We start from the raw sequence: 18,583 nt of genomic DNA, 5'->3' as shown, positions 1-18,583 counted from the left end.
TTTTTAAAACTTCAAAGTTTTCTCTTTCTCATGGTTTCCCTCCCACTTTGGCTCTAATTCTTCTTTTACAACATGACACAGAAATATGTTATAAACACAATTATACATGTTCAGCCTATAGAAGATTATTTGCTGCCATGGGGAGGGTGGTAGCAAAATGTGGAACTCAAAAGCTTACAAAAATAAAATATTAAAAAAAGTAAAATATCCATTTTCATATATCAGGATATGTTGAGCATTTTTTGGAATTGTGTTGCTAACCTTGAAAACATTATGTAGAAGTTATAATTTCTGTATTAGCTTTTCCCTAAAGAATATACACCTCGAGGCTATTTCTCTCACCTCTGGTCATTACTTAAACATAAAGAAAATTTCAGTAGGATGTTGAGGTTCTTGCTGGGATCATTTTTCGGTTTACCTTTGTTATTTATCACCGTTTTACTTTATCTCTAAAGTGATGAGATGGACATTTCTAAAAACTGAGTTCATAGCTAATCTTATTTACCATTCTACCTAGAATGAAGACACATCTCTGATAATAAACGTTGGAAATAGGGGCAGCTAAGTGGCGCAGTGGATAAAGCACCGGCCTTGGAGTCAGGAGTACCTGGGTTCAAATCCAGTCTCAGGCACTACCTAGCTGTGTGGCCTTGGGCAAGCCACTTAACCCCATTGCCTTGCTAAAACCTAAAAAAATAAAAATAAATCATCAGAAAGGTACCATTTTCTGTATCGAAAAGGAAAGCTGCTGAGTCCATTGGCGGTACAACCTCCCCAGTCAAGCTGCTCCCACCATAAGGTAAATGGAGATCTCTGGCTCCTACAATGGGGGAGACCCAATTTCAGATACAGATCAGAGAAGCCATGATGGTACCCCATCCCAATTTCTAGCATTCTCCAGGTCTGTCATGACTGAAAAAAGTATCCTTTAATAAACCTCATTAGGATACATATGCTCTACGCACAAAGTTTTCTTTCTCCATGGCTGTAGTAGTCAATTTATCATAAAATCATCCCTATGGGGCAGCTAGGTGACAGTGGATAGAGCACTGGCCCTGGAGTCAGGAGTCCCTGAGTTCAAATCCAGCCTCAGACACTTCATAATTACCTAACTATGTGGCCTTGGGCAAGCCACTTAACCTTGCAAAAACCTAAAAAAAAAAAATCCCTAATTCTGTTCAATCTAAAATGAGGGATGGGCAATGAACTAATTCTAACCTTGTAGGTTCCTTCTAGTCCAACAACTAAGCAGGATGTAACCAGGTCTTTTTGATTAATATTAGGAAATAACTTAGAATAAACAGTGGGCTGGAACTCACTCTGATCTTCCTCCCCTTCCCCCAAAAGTGATACTGGTGCTTGGGCATAGTGATAATGGTTGAGTGCCATATACCCAGAGGCCTTTGAGATATAGAGGGATATGAGAAAATGTGGTATTAAAAAAAGGGATCAATAAGACAAAGTAAATGAGTGCTTTTTTCATCCAGACCTATAATTTCATCAGTTAGGAAACCTCTCAGTGTAGAAATTACCTCCATTATCTCAGACAGACAACTTATTTGTAACTAACAGAACTTCAGAATTACTTGGGGGCATTCATACAGTTATAGATAAATAAGTTAGTTATGACCTAAACTCAGATCATCCAGGCTTCAAGACCAGCTGCTTAAGCAAATCATGTGATCCCATTCCCTCAATTTCTTTTTCTCACCGACAAAGCCACCGTCTAGAGGGATGTCAAACAGAAGTGGTGATAATGGATATCCTTGTTTCACTCAATTTAATTGGATTCTAGTTTATTCTATTATATATAAGGATAGCTTGTGATTTTGGATATCTACTATTTATCATTTTAAGAGAAGATCCATTTACTCTAGTGTTGTGGGGCTGTTTAATGGTTTTTGGTTTTTTGGGGGCAAGGCAATGGAGTCAAAGTGACTTGTGCAAGCTCACATAGCTAATTATTAAGTATCTGAGGCCGGATTTGAACTCAGGGACTCCTGACTCCAGGGTCAGTGCTCTATCCACTGTGCCACCAAGCCAACCCCCCCATTTTCCTTTTTGAAACCAAAATGGGTACTGTGCTTTGACATTTTCTGCTTCCTTTCAAATAATTTCATGGTATTTGGTGCTTTTGTTATTAATGTGGTTAAATCCACCTTGGTCAAGTAAACTTTTTGTGATGTCATTTTAGCCTCTTTGCTAATATTTTAGCATCAATTTTAATTATATACTGTCTTTTTTTAGTTCTTCCTAGTTTAAGCATCAAGCCAGTTTCTGTGTTACAGAACATATTTAGTAGGAGCCACTTTCTTCCTAGGCTTGTTTAATATTGGAATTGTTGATTGATAGAAATCAGGAAAGGAAATAACTACTTACATGGCACTTATATAAAAGATACTATGCTAAGCACTTTTTACAAATGTTATTTCATTTGCTCTTTCCAACAACTGTGAGATAGATACTGTTATCCTCATTTTACTATTGAGGAAACTGAGGCAAATAGAATTTAAGTGAATGGCCCAGGGTCACACAGCTTTGAAGTGTCTGAGGCTAGAGAACGCAAGTCTTCCTGACTTTAAGTCTAGCTCTATCCACAGTGTTTAAGAAATGCTTATTAAAAACAAAATCAGAATTTAATTTTTGGTAGTCTAGTGTCTGATAAAAAACAACCCTTCTGATATTAAGAATTATTTGATAAAACTGCAGGGAAAGTTGAACAGCTGTATGGAAGACATTAGGATTTGGACAAACTAATCCCATTTTATAATAAAATAATCTCTAAAAAGATATACAATTTAGATATGAAAGGTCACTATAAAAAGAGAAATTTGGGGAAAAAAAACCCAATCAGATCTATAGATAGAAGAAGAAAAGTTCATAATTAAATATGGTATAGAGGATCACAGAAGATAAAATGGAGAATATGGAAAACAATTTAAATTTTTTTTGATAAACCAATAAAATGAAAAGGGAAAGGAAAACTGAAAAAAAGACAACCCCCTTTGTATCAGGTAACTGCTAATAAAGCTATTTCCAAGGTATGACATGAACTGATTCGAATTCAGAAGAGTAAGAACCATTCCTCGACCGCTAATTGATCTAGGGATATGAGTAGACAGTTCTCAGAACTATAGCCATATGAAAAAATAATCCAAATCATTAATGATTGAAGAAATTCAAATTAAAGCAATTTTGAGGTTTTACCTAATACCCATGAGATGGACAAAGATGAAAAGAAGGAAAATGACAAATGTTGGAGATGCTGTGGGCAAACATATATTAATTTTTTTCTTAGCAGATCAGTGAATGGGAAAAAGCTTTCTGGAAAACAATTCAGAATAAAACTCTAAATAGTCTTAGTATCTTTTGACTCAGCTATACCACTAGCCTATACCACTATACCACATTTCCTCAGTGAATGAAAGTGGAAAAGGATCTTTATGTAGAAAAATAATGGTAGCATCTTTCTATGGTGACAATAAACCCTGGAAATGGAAGGCTGTCCAGTTGATAAAATGGTGACTTAAGAATATGATGGAATTCCATTATGCCTTAAAAATTGAGGAAATAAGATGATTTCAGAGACAAGGAAAGCCTCATATGAACATTTGCACAGCAGAGTGAACAGAGCCATAATTTATGCTATAACATCAATGTATAAAAAGGAAAATTTTGAATACTTTTATAATCTAATGAATGAAATCAGCAAAACTAGGACAAATTTATACAGGAACAACACTGCAGAGACAAACAATTTTGAAAGCAAGTAGGAACTAGGAACAATCCAAAGACTATCCATGATTCCAATAGATTGATGATGAAGCATGCTATCCACCTTGTATCAGAAGGGAAATGGATTTAGGGTGGTGAATGAGACATTTATTCTTTAACATAACCAGTAAGGGTATTTGTTTCGTTTGATTTTGCATCTCAGTTTCAGGGACCTTTTTTCCTTTTTTCCCCTGATGAAAGTGGGGGGGGGGGGGGGAGAATGAGAGGGAAACAAAACAGATTTCTGTTAATTAAAAAAAATAAAACTTTAATTAAGAAAAAAGCCCAAATTTTACCTCATTCAGTAAACTTATGGAATTTTTTCACCAGTAAAAATTCTCTGATGTATAGTAGGATATCACCTTGAGAAAAAGGCTTTCCCACAGTCTTGGCTTTTCTGTAGTTTGTCACCAGGGATAAAAAATAACAGTTCACAGTTATAAAATTGCTCTAAGGATTGCAAAGTGCTTTACATACATTACCTCATTTTATCCTCACAACAATCTAGTGAGGTGGGTGCAAACACCTTCATTTTACAGATTTGGAAACTGAGGCTTAGAGATTTTTGATTTGCTCAGGATCACATGGCTAGAAAGTGGCAAGAGAGAATTTGAACTGAGATCGGTTTTGACTCAGTACTCAGGTCTCTGAAAACAAGTCATTCAAGAACCATGACAAAAGCTATCACATTCAATAATCAAAGGTTTTACTTTTCGACATTAATTTCTTCTAAATTTTCCTTTCTGTTAAAGGCTTCTGTTCATTCATTTCACTAGTAGGCCTTTTCTCCATTATGAATTCTTTGATGTTTAATAAATGATGATCTGTGGGTAAAGCTTTTCCCACACCTAAGACATTCAAAGGGTTTCTCTCCAGTATGAATTATTTGATGTTTAATAAGTGATGGTCTATGACTAAAGTTTTTTCCACATACGCTACACTCAAAGGGCTTCTCTCCAGTATGAATTCTCTGATGTGAAATAAGGGAGGTCCTATAGCTAAATCCTTTTCCACATTCATTACACAAAAATGGTTTCTCTCCTGTGTGAGTTTTCTGATGAACTGTAAGGTGTGAATTCTGGCTAAACGTTTTTCCACATTCTTTACACTGATAGGGTTTCTCTCCAGTGTGAGTTCTCTCATGGGCAGTTAGGTGTTCCTTCCGGCTGAAGGCCTTTCCACAATCATTGCACTCAAAGGGTTTCTCTCCAGTGTGAATTCTTTTATGTGTATTGAGCTGTCCCCTCCCAATGAAGGCTTTTCCACATTCGTTACAATGATAAGGTTTTTCTCCAGTGTGAATTCTCTGATGGAGAGAAAGGTATGATTTCTGCCTAAAACCTTTTCCACATTCATCACAATGATAAAGATTCTCTCTAGTATTTGCTGAATCATTTGAAGTAAGTATTCCCAACTGGCTGGCTGTCTTCTTACCTTCATTAGGTTTACGGGGTTTCTCTCCAGTATGAATTCTCTGATGCCTCATAAGATGTGCACTCTGGTTGAAGGCTCTTCCACATTCATTGCATTTATATGGTTTCTCTCCAGTATGAATTCTCTGATGTGCAGTGAGGCTTGCCTTATGCATGAAAGCTTTCCCACATTCCTTACATTCATGAGGTTTCACTCCAGTATGAAATCTCTGATGTACTGTAAGTCGAGCATTATTGATGAATGCTTTCCCACACTGATAGCATTCAAATGGTTTCTCTCCAGTATGAATTCTCATGTGTTCAATAAGATTAGCTCTCTGACTGAAAGCTTTCCCACATTCCTTACAGTTATATGGTTTATTTCCAGAATGAACTCTTTGATGATAAGTAAAGGATGCCCTATGCCTAAAGTCTTTTCCACAATCATTACATTTATACGGTTTCTCTCCAGTATGAATTCTTTGATGTAAAGTAAGGCAAGAATTGTTGCTGAAAGTTTTTCCACATTCATTACACTCAAAGGGTTTCTCTCCGGTATGAATTCTCCTATGTGCAGTAAGGTTTTCCTTCCGTCTAAATGCTTTTCCACATTCATTACAGTGAAAAGGTTTTTCTCCGGTATGCATTCTTTGATGACAAACAAAGGATGCTCTGTGTCGAAAGGCTTTTCCACATTCTTTACACTGATATGGTTTCTTTCCTGTATGAATCCTCTGATGATGAATCATATTTTGTCGCCCACTAAAAGCTTTGCCACATTCATTGCAGATATAAGGCTTCTCTCCAGTATGAATTCTCTGATGCAGTGTTAGACAGGAATTGTTGCCAAAGGCTTTCCCACATTCACTACATTCAAAGGGCTTCTCTCCTGTATGAATTCTGTGATGTCTGATAAGAGTTCCCCTCTGGCTGAAGGTTTTCTTACATTCATTACACTGAAAAGGTTTCTCTCCAGTATGAATTCTCAGATGATCAATGAGGCCTCCCCACTGACTAAAGGCTTTTCCACATTCGTTACATATATAACGTTTCTCTCTATTACGTATTTTCTTACGTTGAGCACGGTATGGTCTTTTGCTGAAGGCTTTTCCATGTTCGTTACGTTCATATAGCTTTTCCCCAGCATATTGTCGATGAAACTGAATGAGATCAGAGTGATAACTGAAAGACTTTCCACATTTATTATACTTACAAAGCATTTTCCCAAGAGGGATTCTAGTACATTTAAATAGTTCTGAAAACTGTTTCATGCTCTTTGCAACTGTATGATTCTGGAGAGTTTTTTCTATAGGAGTTCTTTGTTGAGTAACAACGAGGGACCCTAGATTCAAACTTCTTCCAAATGTACTGCCTTCAGGCACACTCACCTTGTTAATTGGCTTTCCATTAGTGCCTATTATTTGTTTTGATGGTCTCTCCTGGTTGCACTTTTGTCTCCCTAACCTGGGGTCACACTCCCAAGTTTCTCCCACTTTGGAATACCAATTCTTTGCCAGTCTTTCCTTACAAGGGCCTCCTATAAAAATGTCCTGCTTTGAAGTCAAGTTGTTGCTGTCACCGCTAGTCTCCTGACTATGGAAACCTGAAAGAAATCAGAAATTGTCAATCACCTCTGTTCTGTGGGCTGTACAAAATGAAAATAAGATCTAGATTCTGTTTTCCAAAGATTAAGGAGAAAATAAAGTGATCTGTAAACAATTGCTAAGGGAAGGAATTGAGAAGGAGGATGGGGTTGCAAAGCCTCAGGTCCTGGGATATTTTTTACTTACGGACGCCAAGGCTTTTAGGGACTGAGATCTAGGCAGGGCTTACTAAGGGCCCAATGACTAAATAATACATATTTATACAATATACTTCGACCCAATGTATTTCTGTTATTTTAGAAATTAAAAATTTATGTTAAAATGTCACAAAATTATGCATTACAAATCTGTATCTGAATAAATAATGAATCTTGTAATGATTATGCCTCTTATAAAGTGTTAATTGGATCCATCATCTATTACTGAATTAGCTATGAGTCACTTCTTTTCTATGCTCTGAAAGATTACTGCAAAGAGTTACAAGTCAGAGCTCTAGATAAAAAAGAAATGCTGTGTCCAAAAGCTCCCCAAGCAATTGCTTGTACTTAACAAATAAAGATTAACTGTGACATTTTCTAATCCAAAATCAGAGTGGGGCTCAATTTCAACCCGAAAGACTCATTAATAAAAAGGCTACGGCCAATTCTATTCCAGATACTGAAAGCACTTCACCATATCCTCTAAGAACCCATGCTGATAATCTTTGGGAAAATGCCCAAATGCTCAGGAAGGGGACAGACTGAAGCAAGATAAAATTTTGAACCAATATTAGAGAGATTGTGAGCATATTAAAAAAGAGCTGATCAACATGGGGTTGATGATCAATCTTAATGGACTTGCTCATTTCATCAATGCAACAATCAGGGATAATTTTAGGGTATCTGGATCCAAAGAAAGAATTGTGAAGTTTGAACAGAGACCAAAGACTATTACCTTTAATTTTTTTTAAAAAAGGTATCTCATTATGTAATTTTGCTATCTCTTATATTTTATTTTTTCCTTAAAGATATGATTTCTTTCAACACATTCAATTTTGATCAATGGAAACAATGTTAAGACTATCAGACATCCTTCTGTTGAAGGGGGGTTAGGAGGAGGGAAGGGGCGGGGAAATTGTAAAATTCAAAAAACAATTTAAAAAAAAGAACTCATCACTAAGACCCACCAGCAGTTCTAAAAGGACAAATCACGTACAGTCAACCTCATTTTCTTTCCTGATAAAGATGTATCAATGGCTGGGATACTACAGATACTGAGTAGTTAGAGTTTAGTAAGGCATTTCACAAAGTGGTGAAGCATGATCTGGATGACAGGTCCTGACTGGATAACTTACTAAGCCAACAAAGAATGGATAGATGTCAATGTGATGAGTTGGCAGGTAGAAAAGGCAACAAGGGAGAGTGGAAAGAATGCTGGCTATGGACTTGGGAAATTTTTCCTGACTTTCAAATCAGATATTTCTAGGAAGAGGGGAGGAGTAGAAAGCTATTTCTTTAAAAACTAACTCAAAAGAGGTATTAAATTTTAAAAATTTTGTACAAACAAAACCATTACAAGTAAAATTAGAAGGAAAACTGAAAGCTGGGAAACAATTTTTACAGCAGTTCTCTGTGATAACAACAGTTACAGTAGTGCAACAAGTAACAGTGATCTGATAAAGGTCTCATTCCTCAAATATATAGAGAACTCAGTCAAATTTATGAATACAAGTCATTCCTCAATTGATAAATGGTCAAAAGATATGAACAGGTAGTTTTCAGATGAAGAAATCGAAGCTATCTATAGTCACATGAGAAAATGCCCTAAATAACTATTAGAGAAATGCAAATTAAAACAACTTTGAGGTACTACCTCACATCTTCAGATTGGTTTCTATGACAGAGAAAGAAAATAATACAGTTATCCTTTCCACATGGAGACTTTCCTCATCATAATTTCAATATATCGCAGGTTGGCATGATAATTTTTTTTTTGGCATAAAAATTCAAATGGGAATTTTGAGTTTTCTGGAATTAACAGACAAAATGCAAAGGCCAGTAGACAACAGAGAAAAAGTTTAGAAACTTAGAAATGCATACTATTTGTACTGTAATGCATTATATCAACATACTTCGTCTTTTTAATATCAAATAATTCAGAATTCTCTGGTACAAAGGGAGGGCCAAAATATTTTATGCAGTGGGACTCCACACCCCATGATGAGGAAGGGATAACTAAGTGTTGGAGAGGATGTGAGAAAACTGAGACACAAACACACTGTTGGTGAACTAATCTAACCATTCTGAAGAGCAATGTAAAACTATGCTCAAAGGGCAATACCACCGCTACACATATCCCAAAGAGACCATAAAAAAGGGAAAAGAAGCCACATACTATTTTCACTTTCTTTTTCATAGGTTTTTTTCTCCCCATCACTAATAAGGAAATCGTTTTTACATGATTGTATATATGTATGTATATATATATGTGCAAGACATAGATCAAATTGCTTCCCATCTCAGGGAGAAAATCTGGAACACAAAATTTTAGAAAAAATAAATTTAAAAAAGAGCAATACTACCTTCAGAAATTCGGTTTTTATTTTTTTTTAAATCAAGGGAACAAAGTCACTTCACTTTCTAAAAGGTATGGATCAAAAAAGCTGACTAAAAATGCCAAAAGGAAAACATATTGCTACACTAACTCTAACACTAGAAATAAAGTTATAATTTCCTCAAAGCACAACAAAAATGTACTGCTGGTAGAGATGTGAAAATTGGTTCAATCATGAAAACCAATATGGAACTCCATCCCAAAAGTCATTGAAGTTGGAAAACCCTCAGATCCATTGACCATTATTATGCCCCATAGAAATCAGAGAAAGAGGAAAAGGACCCAAATGTACAAAAATATTTAGAGCAGCTCTTTTAATAATGGCAAAGAACTGGAATCAAAGGTGATGCCAAGCAAGAGGGGCTAAAAAAATTATCATATGTGAATGAATGAAATACCCCTCTGTTATTCCATAAGAAATAGTGATGGAGAGAGCTGGTTTCAGAGAAACCTGGGAGGACTGGAATAAAATGAAACCAAGTGAAGTGAATCAAACAAGAAGAATTTATATAACAATACCATAGTGAAAGGTTTAAGAATTCTGATCATGATTATGCCCAAAGAGCAAATATGCAAAAATATGCATACCCTTTCATCCAGCAATACCACTACTGGGTCTATACCCTGAAGAAATTATGAAAAAGGGTAAAAACATCACAAAAATATTATAGCAGCTCTGTGTCTGGTGGTAAAGAAATGGAAATCAAGTGATTGTCTTTCATTTGAAGAATGGCTGAACAAACTGTGGTATACGTATGGCACGGAACACTTTTGTTCTATTAGAAACCAGGAGGGATGGGAATCCAGGGAAGCCTGGAGGGATTTGTATGAACTGATGCTGAGTGAGCTGAGCAGAACCAGAAAAATACTGTACACCCTAACAGCAACCTGGGGGTGATGATCAACCTTGATGGACTTGTTCATTCCATCAGGGCAATAATCAGGGACAATTTTGGGGTATCTGTGATGGAGAATACCATCTGTATCCAAAGAAAGAATTGTGGAGTTTGAACAAAGACCAAAGACTATTACCTTTAATTTAAAAAAAAGTATTATGTAATTTTGTTATTTCTTATTTTTTTTCCCTTTAAGGATGTGATTTCTCTCTCATCACATTCAACTGAGATCAATGTATACCATGGAAACAACGGAAACAATGCAAAGACTGCCTTCTGTGGGGGCTGGGGGAGGGAAGAGAGATTAAGGGGAAAATTGTAAACAACAAAAAAAATAACTTAAAAAAAAGAATTCTGATCATGGCAATGGCCAATTGCTATCAGAAAGGATGGATGAAGCCTTGCTGCTACCACTTCTGGACTAAAAGGGCAGGAGAAGGAGACAAAGACAAGGTGAAAATGTGCTTTGCTTAACTGTGGATGATTGATACAACAATTAATTTTTTCCTTTTTCCATTTAGGAGTTGGGGAAGAAAAGTTTTTTTTTTAAACTGAAAAGAATTAAATTTGAATAAAAACAACCCATAATAAAATGGGCTAACCCCAAAATGAAAAAACCCATTGAAAGAGTTTATTTTACTATAATTTTAGACCAGATCTGTGATTTGATTCCCAAAGGGAACTCCTTTGGAAAAACTCCTCTACTGTTGTAGAATCTTTCTTTTTTCATTGTCAAGTCTTGGGAAGTAGGTACCTGGGGCATGCTCTGAGAAATTCAACAATTTGTCCAAGACTGCTCAGTCAGACCTCAGCTGTCTTCCTGACTCTGAGGCCAGACCTCACTAAACCATGCTACCTCTTACTTAAACTATTCCAAAATGTAGTAAAAAAAAAAAAAGGAATCATGTGACTAAGAAATCTTAGGGCAAGATGAAGGTGGAAGGAACAGTTAAAAATAGACCTGGAAAACATAGACAAAATAACAGACAATGAAATACTGAATTATCTTTCTGGATGACAGAAAAATGGCAAAAACAGAAGGAAAAAACCTCCAAAAGAAATGGGAAAAGGAATTTAAAAAATGATTTGCTTGAAAAACTACTGGAAATTTAAGACAAAATGATGGCTTAAAAGGTGGTTATAATGAGAGAAAATGTAATTATGTCTAAGAGATTCAACAACAAAAAAAAGAATTAAAACAATAAATAGTTTCAGATAAAGCTTATTTAACTTAACATGACATGAGATACATCCATAAAATCTTCCCTTCCACTCTCTCTCCCCCTTCCTTCTCTGTCTGTCTGTCTGTCTGTCTGTCTCTCTCTCTCATCTTCCCTTCTTGGGGTGTGTGTGTGTGTGTGTGTGTGTGTGTGTGTGTGTGTGTGTGTGTGTGTGTGTGTGTGTGTGTGTATGTGTGTGTGTGTTTGTGTGTGTGTGTGTGTGTAACTTTATATGATTACAGAAAATAAGGGCATAAATTTATATGACAAATAGACATCAATACCCAAGAATTATAAAGAAACAAAAGAAATTAAGTGAAATTTGCATTGCTAGTTCTTAAACTAAAACTGTTGGTTAAAACAGCAACAATAAAAAAAATCTGGCCTGGGTTTAAAAAAAAGAAAACCAGATGGGACAATTCCAGAATTAGAATAGCAGTCACAACATAAATTAGAGTTAGCTAAATCTAAGCTAACCAAACAGTTAGGATGAGAATGACCCTTCAACAAACCTTTTTATCTGGTTTGCATGTAATACAAGGCTGGGAGAGATACTTAAAATGAAGGATAACCCAAATCAAGAACCAAAGAAATCCTGAAATGTTCCAATGGGTTGACTTGACAAAGAAAACAATCAACCCTATCCTTGAGCAGTTCAACTGAAAAAGATTTGATGATCCTCGTGGATTTCTTGCTTGGTTAGTCCCAAAACATGCTCACAAGGGGCCCCCAAAAGTGATGTGATCCTAGGCTACTCTGAGAGGCTGCTGGTTGGGGCAGGTTCTGTTGTCCATTGGCCTGGTCAGCCATATCAGGACACTATATAGTAGAAGGGACACTGATGAATTGGAAAGCAGTCGGGGGAAGGTGACAGCGAGGCAAAGGACTCTTAAGATTTTACCATACAAAGATCACGTGAAGGAAATAGGGATGTATAAAGTTTTTTTGGTTCTAAAAAAGACATTTTGGGATAGATATTCTAACAGAATTAAGATAACTGAAGGTTTATCACATGGTGGAGGGGTCAGACTTGCTCTAGATAGCCCTAGAGCATGAAGCAGAGAGGATGGATGAGACAGATTTTGGATCACAGAAGGAAGCAATGCTATCGATAAGCAAAATGGTGGGGTAGAATCCCGTTCTCTTGTGGGGGATACTGTCCAGGAGATTATGGCCAAGGATGGCTTAGACAGGATGGTTTTTAAGTCTTTACCAATTGTGATACATTGGGAGGGAAACACAGATTGGAATGTGGCCCCCCAAATGCAATCAGACCCATTTCACTTGACAGGTCTCATAAATTCCAAATCAACCATCCGAAGACAATTGTAAGGAAATAAAAGAGATATATTTATGACAATTGTAAGGGTAGAAAATCTCACCTCCTGCACAAGTAGGAAATCAATGGAGAGCCAAGCTGGGCAGTCTGAACCAACAAAGAGGAAAGTTTTCCATACAAAAGGCTAGGCTTCCAAAATAAACTGGAAAGTTCAGCTTGTGAAAACCAAATGTCGTAGGTGTACAAAAATCCTATTCTCTAGCACTTCTCCAACTGCCCAGGCAGAGAAACCTCGCAGGCCCCATGAAGCTGGAGCTGCTATGGGATGCCCTCTGGTTGACTTCCTCTTTACCCACCTGGACAAGCGGCCCCTGAGACTCCGCGTCGGGATAACCAGGGCACTTCACCCCTCTCGAGGCGGCAGATCATGTCTGGTTTAGAAACAGCAATTCCTGCTCCAGAGAGGAAAAAAAAAAGGAAAGTACTAGCGACCAAAAACTATCTCAAAAGGGAATAGCTCCCATAGGTGTTTGGGTTCAGAAAGATACAGAATACACTTGACCCCCCCTCCTCACTAGTCAGAGGATTTTCCTAAAGGATCTTTGGCCTGGGACTCATGAGAGGTGGGAGATTGTTGCCTTGGTCACATCCCTGAACAGGCCTTTCAGCCAGAGGCTGGCTTTTGGCCCTAAAGGACCCTGGAACCTGCCCACCTCAGAGCTCATCTTAACCATGGCTGCACTCAAAAATGCTGAATTCAGAGAAGCATTTGAGGGGTGGGTGGGTTCGGGTGGGTTCCCTCCCCTTCCTCTCTAGGCTTGAACAAGAGCAGATTCCAAGACATTCTAACAGAGAGCCCATTGCCCAGGCAGTTGTCCTTACCCAGAGACACCAGGTTCTCATAGTTCTCCAGCATCACATCCCTGTACAAGTCCCTCTGGGTGGCGCTCAGACGCTTCCACTCCTCCCGGGTGAAGTCCACGGCCACGTCCTTGAACGTCAGTGAGGCCTGAAACATCAAACACATCCCTGCTCAGGCTGCGAGCACATGGACAGAGAACAAGGAGAAGACACTGAGTTAGCAGAGTTTAGAAGGAGTTCTGAAGAAGAGGCAGCTAGAGGGTCCAGGATAGAGCCCCAGGCCTGGAGGAAGGAAAGCCCAAAGCTGGTTCAGACATCATTAGGTGTGTGACCCCAGGCAAGTCACTTCCCCTTAGTTTCCTCTTCTGTAAAACAAGCAGGAGAAGGAATCATTCTAGTGCCTCAGCCAAGAAAATCCAAAATGGGGTCAAAAAGAGCCCAACTTGACTAGAAAATGACTCAACAACACATGCCTCAGGAGATGATTGACTTCACTGGCCTCAGCTCTCCTCAGTGGCACAGGCATTCGAGGCAATCCAAGAGACTCATGACGGGGAAGGAGAACTATGGAGCATGGAGTCTCAATGCAGATCAAAGCAGACTAGTTTTCACTTATTTTTTTTTGTTTTTTCCTTTCTTGTGACTTTTCTCTTTTGATTCTTCTTTCACAGCATGACTAATATGCACATATGCTTAACATGCTTATGTGTGTATAACTGGGGTGGCTAGGTGGTACAGTGGATAGAGCACTGACCCTGGAGTCAAGAGGACCTGAGTTCAAATCTGACCTCAGACACTTAATAATAATTACCTAGCTGTGTGGCCTAAACAAACAAACAAACAAATAAATGATGTGTGTGTATAACCTACATCAGATCATCTGCTGTCTTGGGAAAGAAGGAGGGAGAAAATTTCACAAATTTTGTTTACAAAATTTGTTGAAAATTGCCCATAATTGAAAAAAATATGGTATTAATAAAAAAAATTTCAAAACCTAGGAGGAAAAACTAAAACAAACAAAAAAAAGAAAATCCATTTAAAATACCAACAAAATATATCAAGTACCTGGGATCCCACCTTCAGGACTGATATGAACACAACTAGAAGATATTCTTTTTTTTTTAAGATTTTTTTTTTTTTGGAAGGCAATGGGTTTAAGTGGCTTGCCCAAGGCCACACAGCTAGGTAATTATTAAGTGTCTGAGGCCGGATTTGAACTCAGGTCTTCCTGACTCCAGGGCCAGTGCTCTATCCACTGCACCACCTAGCCGCCTCTAGAAAATATTCTTTACAGAAATAGAGGAAGACTTCTTAGATAATTGAAGGAAAAAACTTCCTTCTTTCTGCCTGGATACCAACAGAATTAAAATGATGAAACTCTCAATTAAATGACTCAAACCAACTAAGTGGCTAATTGATAGAATAGACAAAAAGTCATTTAGAGGAATGACAATCTTAAAGCAAATAATGAAATAAAGGACTTAAAGCCCAGCTCTGGCTTCCAGCCTCTTCATCTGAAGATGGAAGGCAGCCTTCCTAAATCTACCATTTATGATTCATTCCATTTGCAAGCACAAAAACATCACTGGTGCTTTTACTCACTGAAGCTGGGGAAAATCTTGCCAGGAGACAAGTGACTGCCTGCAGGAAAACGAACACACCCAACCACAGGCCTGATTCTATCCACAACCCAAGAGGCCCCTGGCCTCTGGCTCGGTCAGCTCAGAAACCTCCATCCCTGGGAGATGGGAGAATGAGGTGAGTGAGTGGCACCTGGGATCTCAAGGGGGAGGAAACCTGACAGGCAAAGGCCTTTTGACGCTGCTCTCAATCTCCTCCTGTCCCAGGACAGGCTGGGAAAGCTAGAGGAACGTCTTCTCTGGCTCCACCAAGCAGCCCCCCACCCCCATTTCCCTGGCATGGTCTCAAGACCCTTTCCCATCATTTGCCCTGTTCTAGCTCAGTGCCTAAAAGGTGGTGGCCCACTACTGAAAGAATGCTGCTGCATCCTCGGGAGGATGAGTAGGAGATCTCCCAAGTGGAGGGAGCCCAAGTTCTAGTATTGGGGGGCTTTTCTGGCAAGCAGGGTGAGCCCCCAGATCTTTCTCGCTTGGAAATGCAGTTTGGCCACATCGCTCTCCTCCTTCACCTTCTGCTGTGTGGGAATTCCCATGACTCCTTCGGGTCCATGGTATTCTCCTGGCCCAGCCCCTGGGCCTATCCCACTGGTCTCTTTCTCAATCTAAATTCTCAGCAGAGAGCTGGGCTGCTCCAAGGCCCACCTCGAAGCCTCAGAAATCCCTGAGCCCCAAGAGGGGTCCTTGGACAGGACACCTCCCCAGTCTAGCACAAGAGAAACTTCACTGCGAGGAGTTCCTTAGTTGGAACTGGGGGGTGGGGATAAAGAGGACCAAGGTTCAAGTCAAAGAATCGATCTATATTTGGGGAAACAATATTTTAGGAGGGAGAAGAGAAATCTGATGAACTTACCTGTGGCATGGCTGGAAGGGGCCCTGAAGTCATCATGGTTTTCCTGAGGGTCCTCTGTGGGGAAGGGCAGAGCTGCAGGAAGAAAAAGAAACATGAGGGCGATGAAGCTGGCCTTGTAGGACCCAACCCCACTGGAGGGTCAGCCACCCCCCATCCCCCTGAGTAAGAGGGAAAAGTCCCAGGGGCAGTGGCAGGTATAGGGGATCAATGCCAGAGCCCTGGGCTGGTGGTGGTGGGAGTGGACTGGCCAGGGCCTACCCCGCTGCTCTCCACAGGGGACTCCTGACAGGCTGAGAACAAGTGACGACCTGTACAGCCGCCCTCCCGCCCTGCAGTCTATGCCCTCACCCAAGTGTCCAGGTCCAATGACAATCCTCATTCCCTTGATTGCCTTCTCTCTCCAGACTGGGTCCCTTCTCTGGCTCCTCCTCCTCCCCAGGCCCTCTGACCTCAGGTGAGGCCCAGGGCCCGGTCCTGATCCCCCACTCTTCCCCTTCCCCTCTAGACTAGCTCCTGGGTGATCTCAGCAGCTCCTTCAGATTTAATGACACGTCTCTGCTGGGGATTCTCAATTATGCCTATTGTCCCCTGACCCCTCTGCTGACCTCCATCCGCCCTTCAGACAGCTCAGCCTGGACATCCAGAGACTCAGCAGGCCCAAATAGAACTCAGGATCTTTTCCCCAGCCCTTTCCTGCTTCCTTCCTTCCCTGATACTGTGGGGGGACACCCGCAGTCTCCCAATCGTTCGGGCACCCATCGAGGGGTCATCCTGGGCTCCTCATTCTCCCACCCCCCCATACCCAATATGGTACCGAGGTACCACTAGCACTGTCCTGGTGCAGACCTTCATTGCCTCAGGTCTGGTCTATGGCACCAGCTGCTGGGAAGGGGGATGGTCTGTCTGCCTCCAGGCCATCCTCCACTCAAAGGGATGCCACCCCTACTCAACAAGTGGCTCCCTACTGCTTCCAAGATCAAATATTTTCTTTAGCCAGCCTAGCCCCGCTCCTCCTTTTCCAATATTCTTAGACTCCCTCCCCCCAAGATGGACTCTCTGGGTCTCCACTCCTGACTCCGGGCCCTTCTGTCCTTGTCTCTGACTCCTGGCTTCCTTCACCACCTGGAGAAAGACACCTTTCTGGGTTCCCCCTTAGCACTCCTCTCTCACTGGGCCCCTGCAGTTAGCGCTGAGTCTGGCCTGGACCCCATGTGAGGCTGACGTCTCTGAGAGGCCAGGCACGGGAGCGAGGACATCTGCGCTATGACTACAGAGCAGACAAATCCATGCGGACATCAGGGCTTCCATGGAGCAACACTATGGAGGAGGCAGCAGAGCCTGGAGGGAAGACCCAGAAGTTAGGGGACCCTGTTAGAGCCCTGCTGGCTGTGACCTGGCCTTGAGGCTTGGTTGCTGAGACTCAGTTTCTGGATCTGTAAAATAGGTAAGAGAGGAGAGCGTGTGCTCCACCATTTCAGTTTTTCTAAGGATAAGCCAGCAAGATGGACAACAAAGTGAGGACAGGAGAGAGGCCTGGGAAGGCCAGAAGCTGCTCACAGACAAGGGTCACACCATTGGGTTCCCCAAAATCCTGAGTCTGGAAGAGGGTCACCAGAACAGGCATCTCCTCTCCAGAACCCCAAAGTCTGGCTCATGACCCTGGGTTTGTCTCAGTCCCAACAGAGACTCCAGGGCACGAGGCCTGCTTTCCTTCTTGACACCACCCATCCAAGGCGAAGAATGCAGGAAAGAAGATGGGAGGTGGGAGACCTGCCGTGGGAGGCCCGCCGTGTCCTGCCAGATCCTGACTCCTTCTGGGCAGGGGAGCTGGCTGGCAGCTGGGGGGCTCGGAGGATAGAGCACCCGAGGCAAAGAAGAGCCAGATTCAAATCTGGCCAAGGCCCAGCTCCCGGATCAGTCACCCAGCCCCCCGTAAATGTGTGCCAGTGCTATGTTTTAATGCTCCTGCCCTCCTTCCATCCCAAGTTGCTGGATTAGGTGAGTGATGGAACCTGCCGGGAAGCCTCTCTTCTTGTAGCCCCTCACCCAGGGGCCGGCCCGAAATCGGGACCCTGGGCTGCAGCCATCCCTTGATCCTGTCTATGGAGCCTTCAAAGCCGTGGTCCCCCCCGCCCCAGCAATGGTTCGAAGGAACATGGATTGTTTTCTCTTCTTTCAAGTAAATTGATGACTCTCCCCTGGGAATGAGAGAGGCGGCGGCCAAGGGCTTGGAACAGGGTTGCCATTAAGAAAAATGCTCTGGGAAGCCACAGACAGAATTGCCTCAGATGCTCCGGATAGCAGGGCCTCGGTTGCCTAGAAACGGTCCTCATGGGCCCTCCCACAGGAGCCAGAGAAGGGGCGCCCCTTCTTATTTGGCATAGTTACTGAATTAGTAAAGCAAATAGAGAGGAGGAGAACGAGAGGGAGGGAGGGAGAGAGAGAGAGAGAGAGA

The 18,583-nt window shown here is 40.9% G+C and overlaps 1 protein-coding gene across 1 annotated transcript in view; it reads right to left on the bottom strand.

Annotated features, from left to right (window-relative positions):
- Window positions 1-1,121: 1,121 nt before the first annotated feature.
- LOC141510955 (uncharacterized) overlaps window positions 1,122-18,583 on the bottom strand; it is a 21,131-nt gene continuing 3,669 nt past the window's right edge. The window contains exons 2-5 of the mRNA XM_074220333.1: window positions 16,129-16,200; window positions 13,660-13,786; window positions 13,134-13,229; window positions 1,122-6,789 (exon numbers count right to left, since the gene is read on the bottom strand). Of these exons, the coding sequence (XP_074076434.1) occupies window positions 4,547-6,789; window positions 13,134-13,229; window positions 13,660-13,786; window positions 16,129-16,164 (2,502 nt within the window). The 5' untranslated portion in view covers window positions 16,165-16,200 and the 3' untranslated portion in view covers window positions 1,122-4,546. The remainder of the gene's footprint in view (window positions 6,790-13,133; window positions 13,230-13,659; window positions 13,787-16,128; window positions 16,201-18,583) is intronic.

This window comes from Macrotis lagotis, chromosome 1 (genome assembly GCF_037893015.1).
Source record: "Macrotis lagotis isolate mMagLag1 chromosome 1, bilby.v1.9.chrom.fasta, whole genome shotgun sequence".
NCBI lineage: Eukaryota > Metazoa > Chordata > Mammalia > Peramelemorphia > Peramelidae > Macrotis > Macrotis lagotis.
The sequence above is the reverse complement of the archived record's forward strand: the minus strand, read 5'-3'. Positions and strand labels throughout refer to the sequence as shown.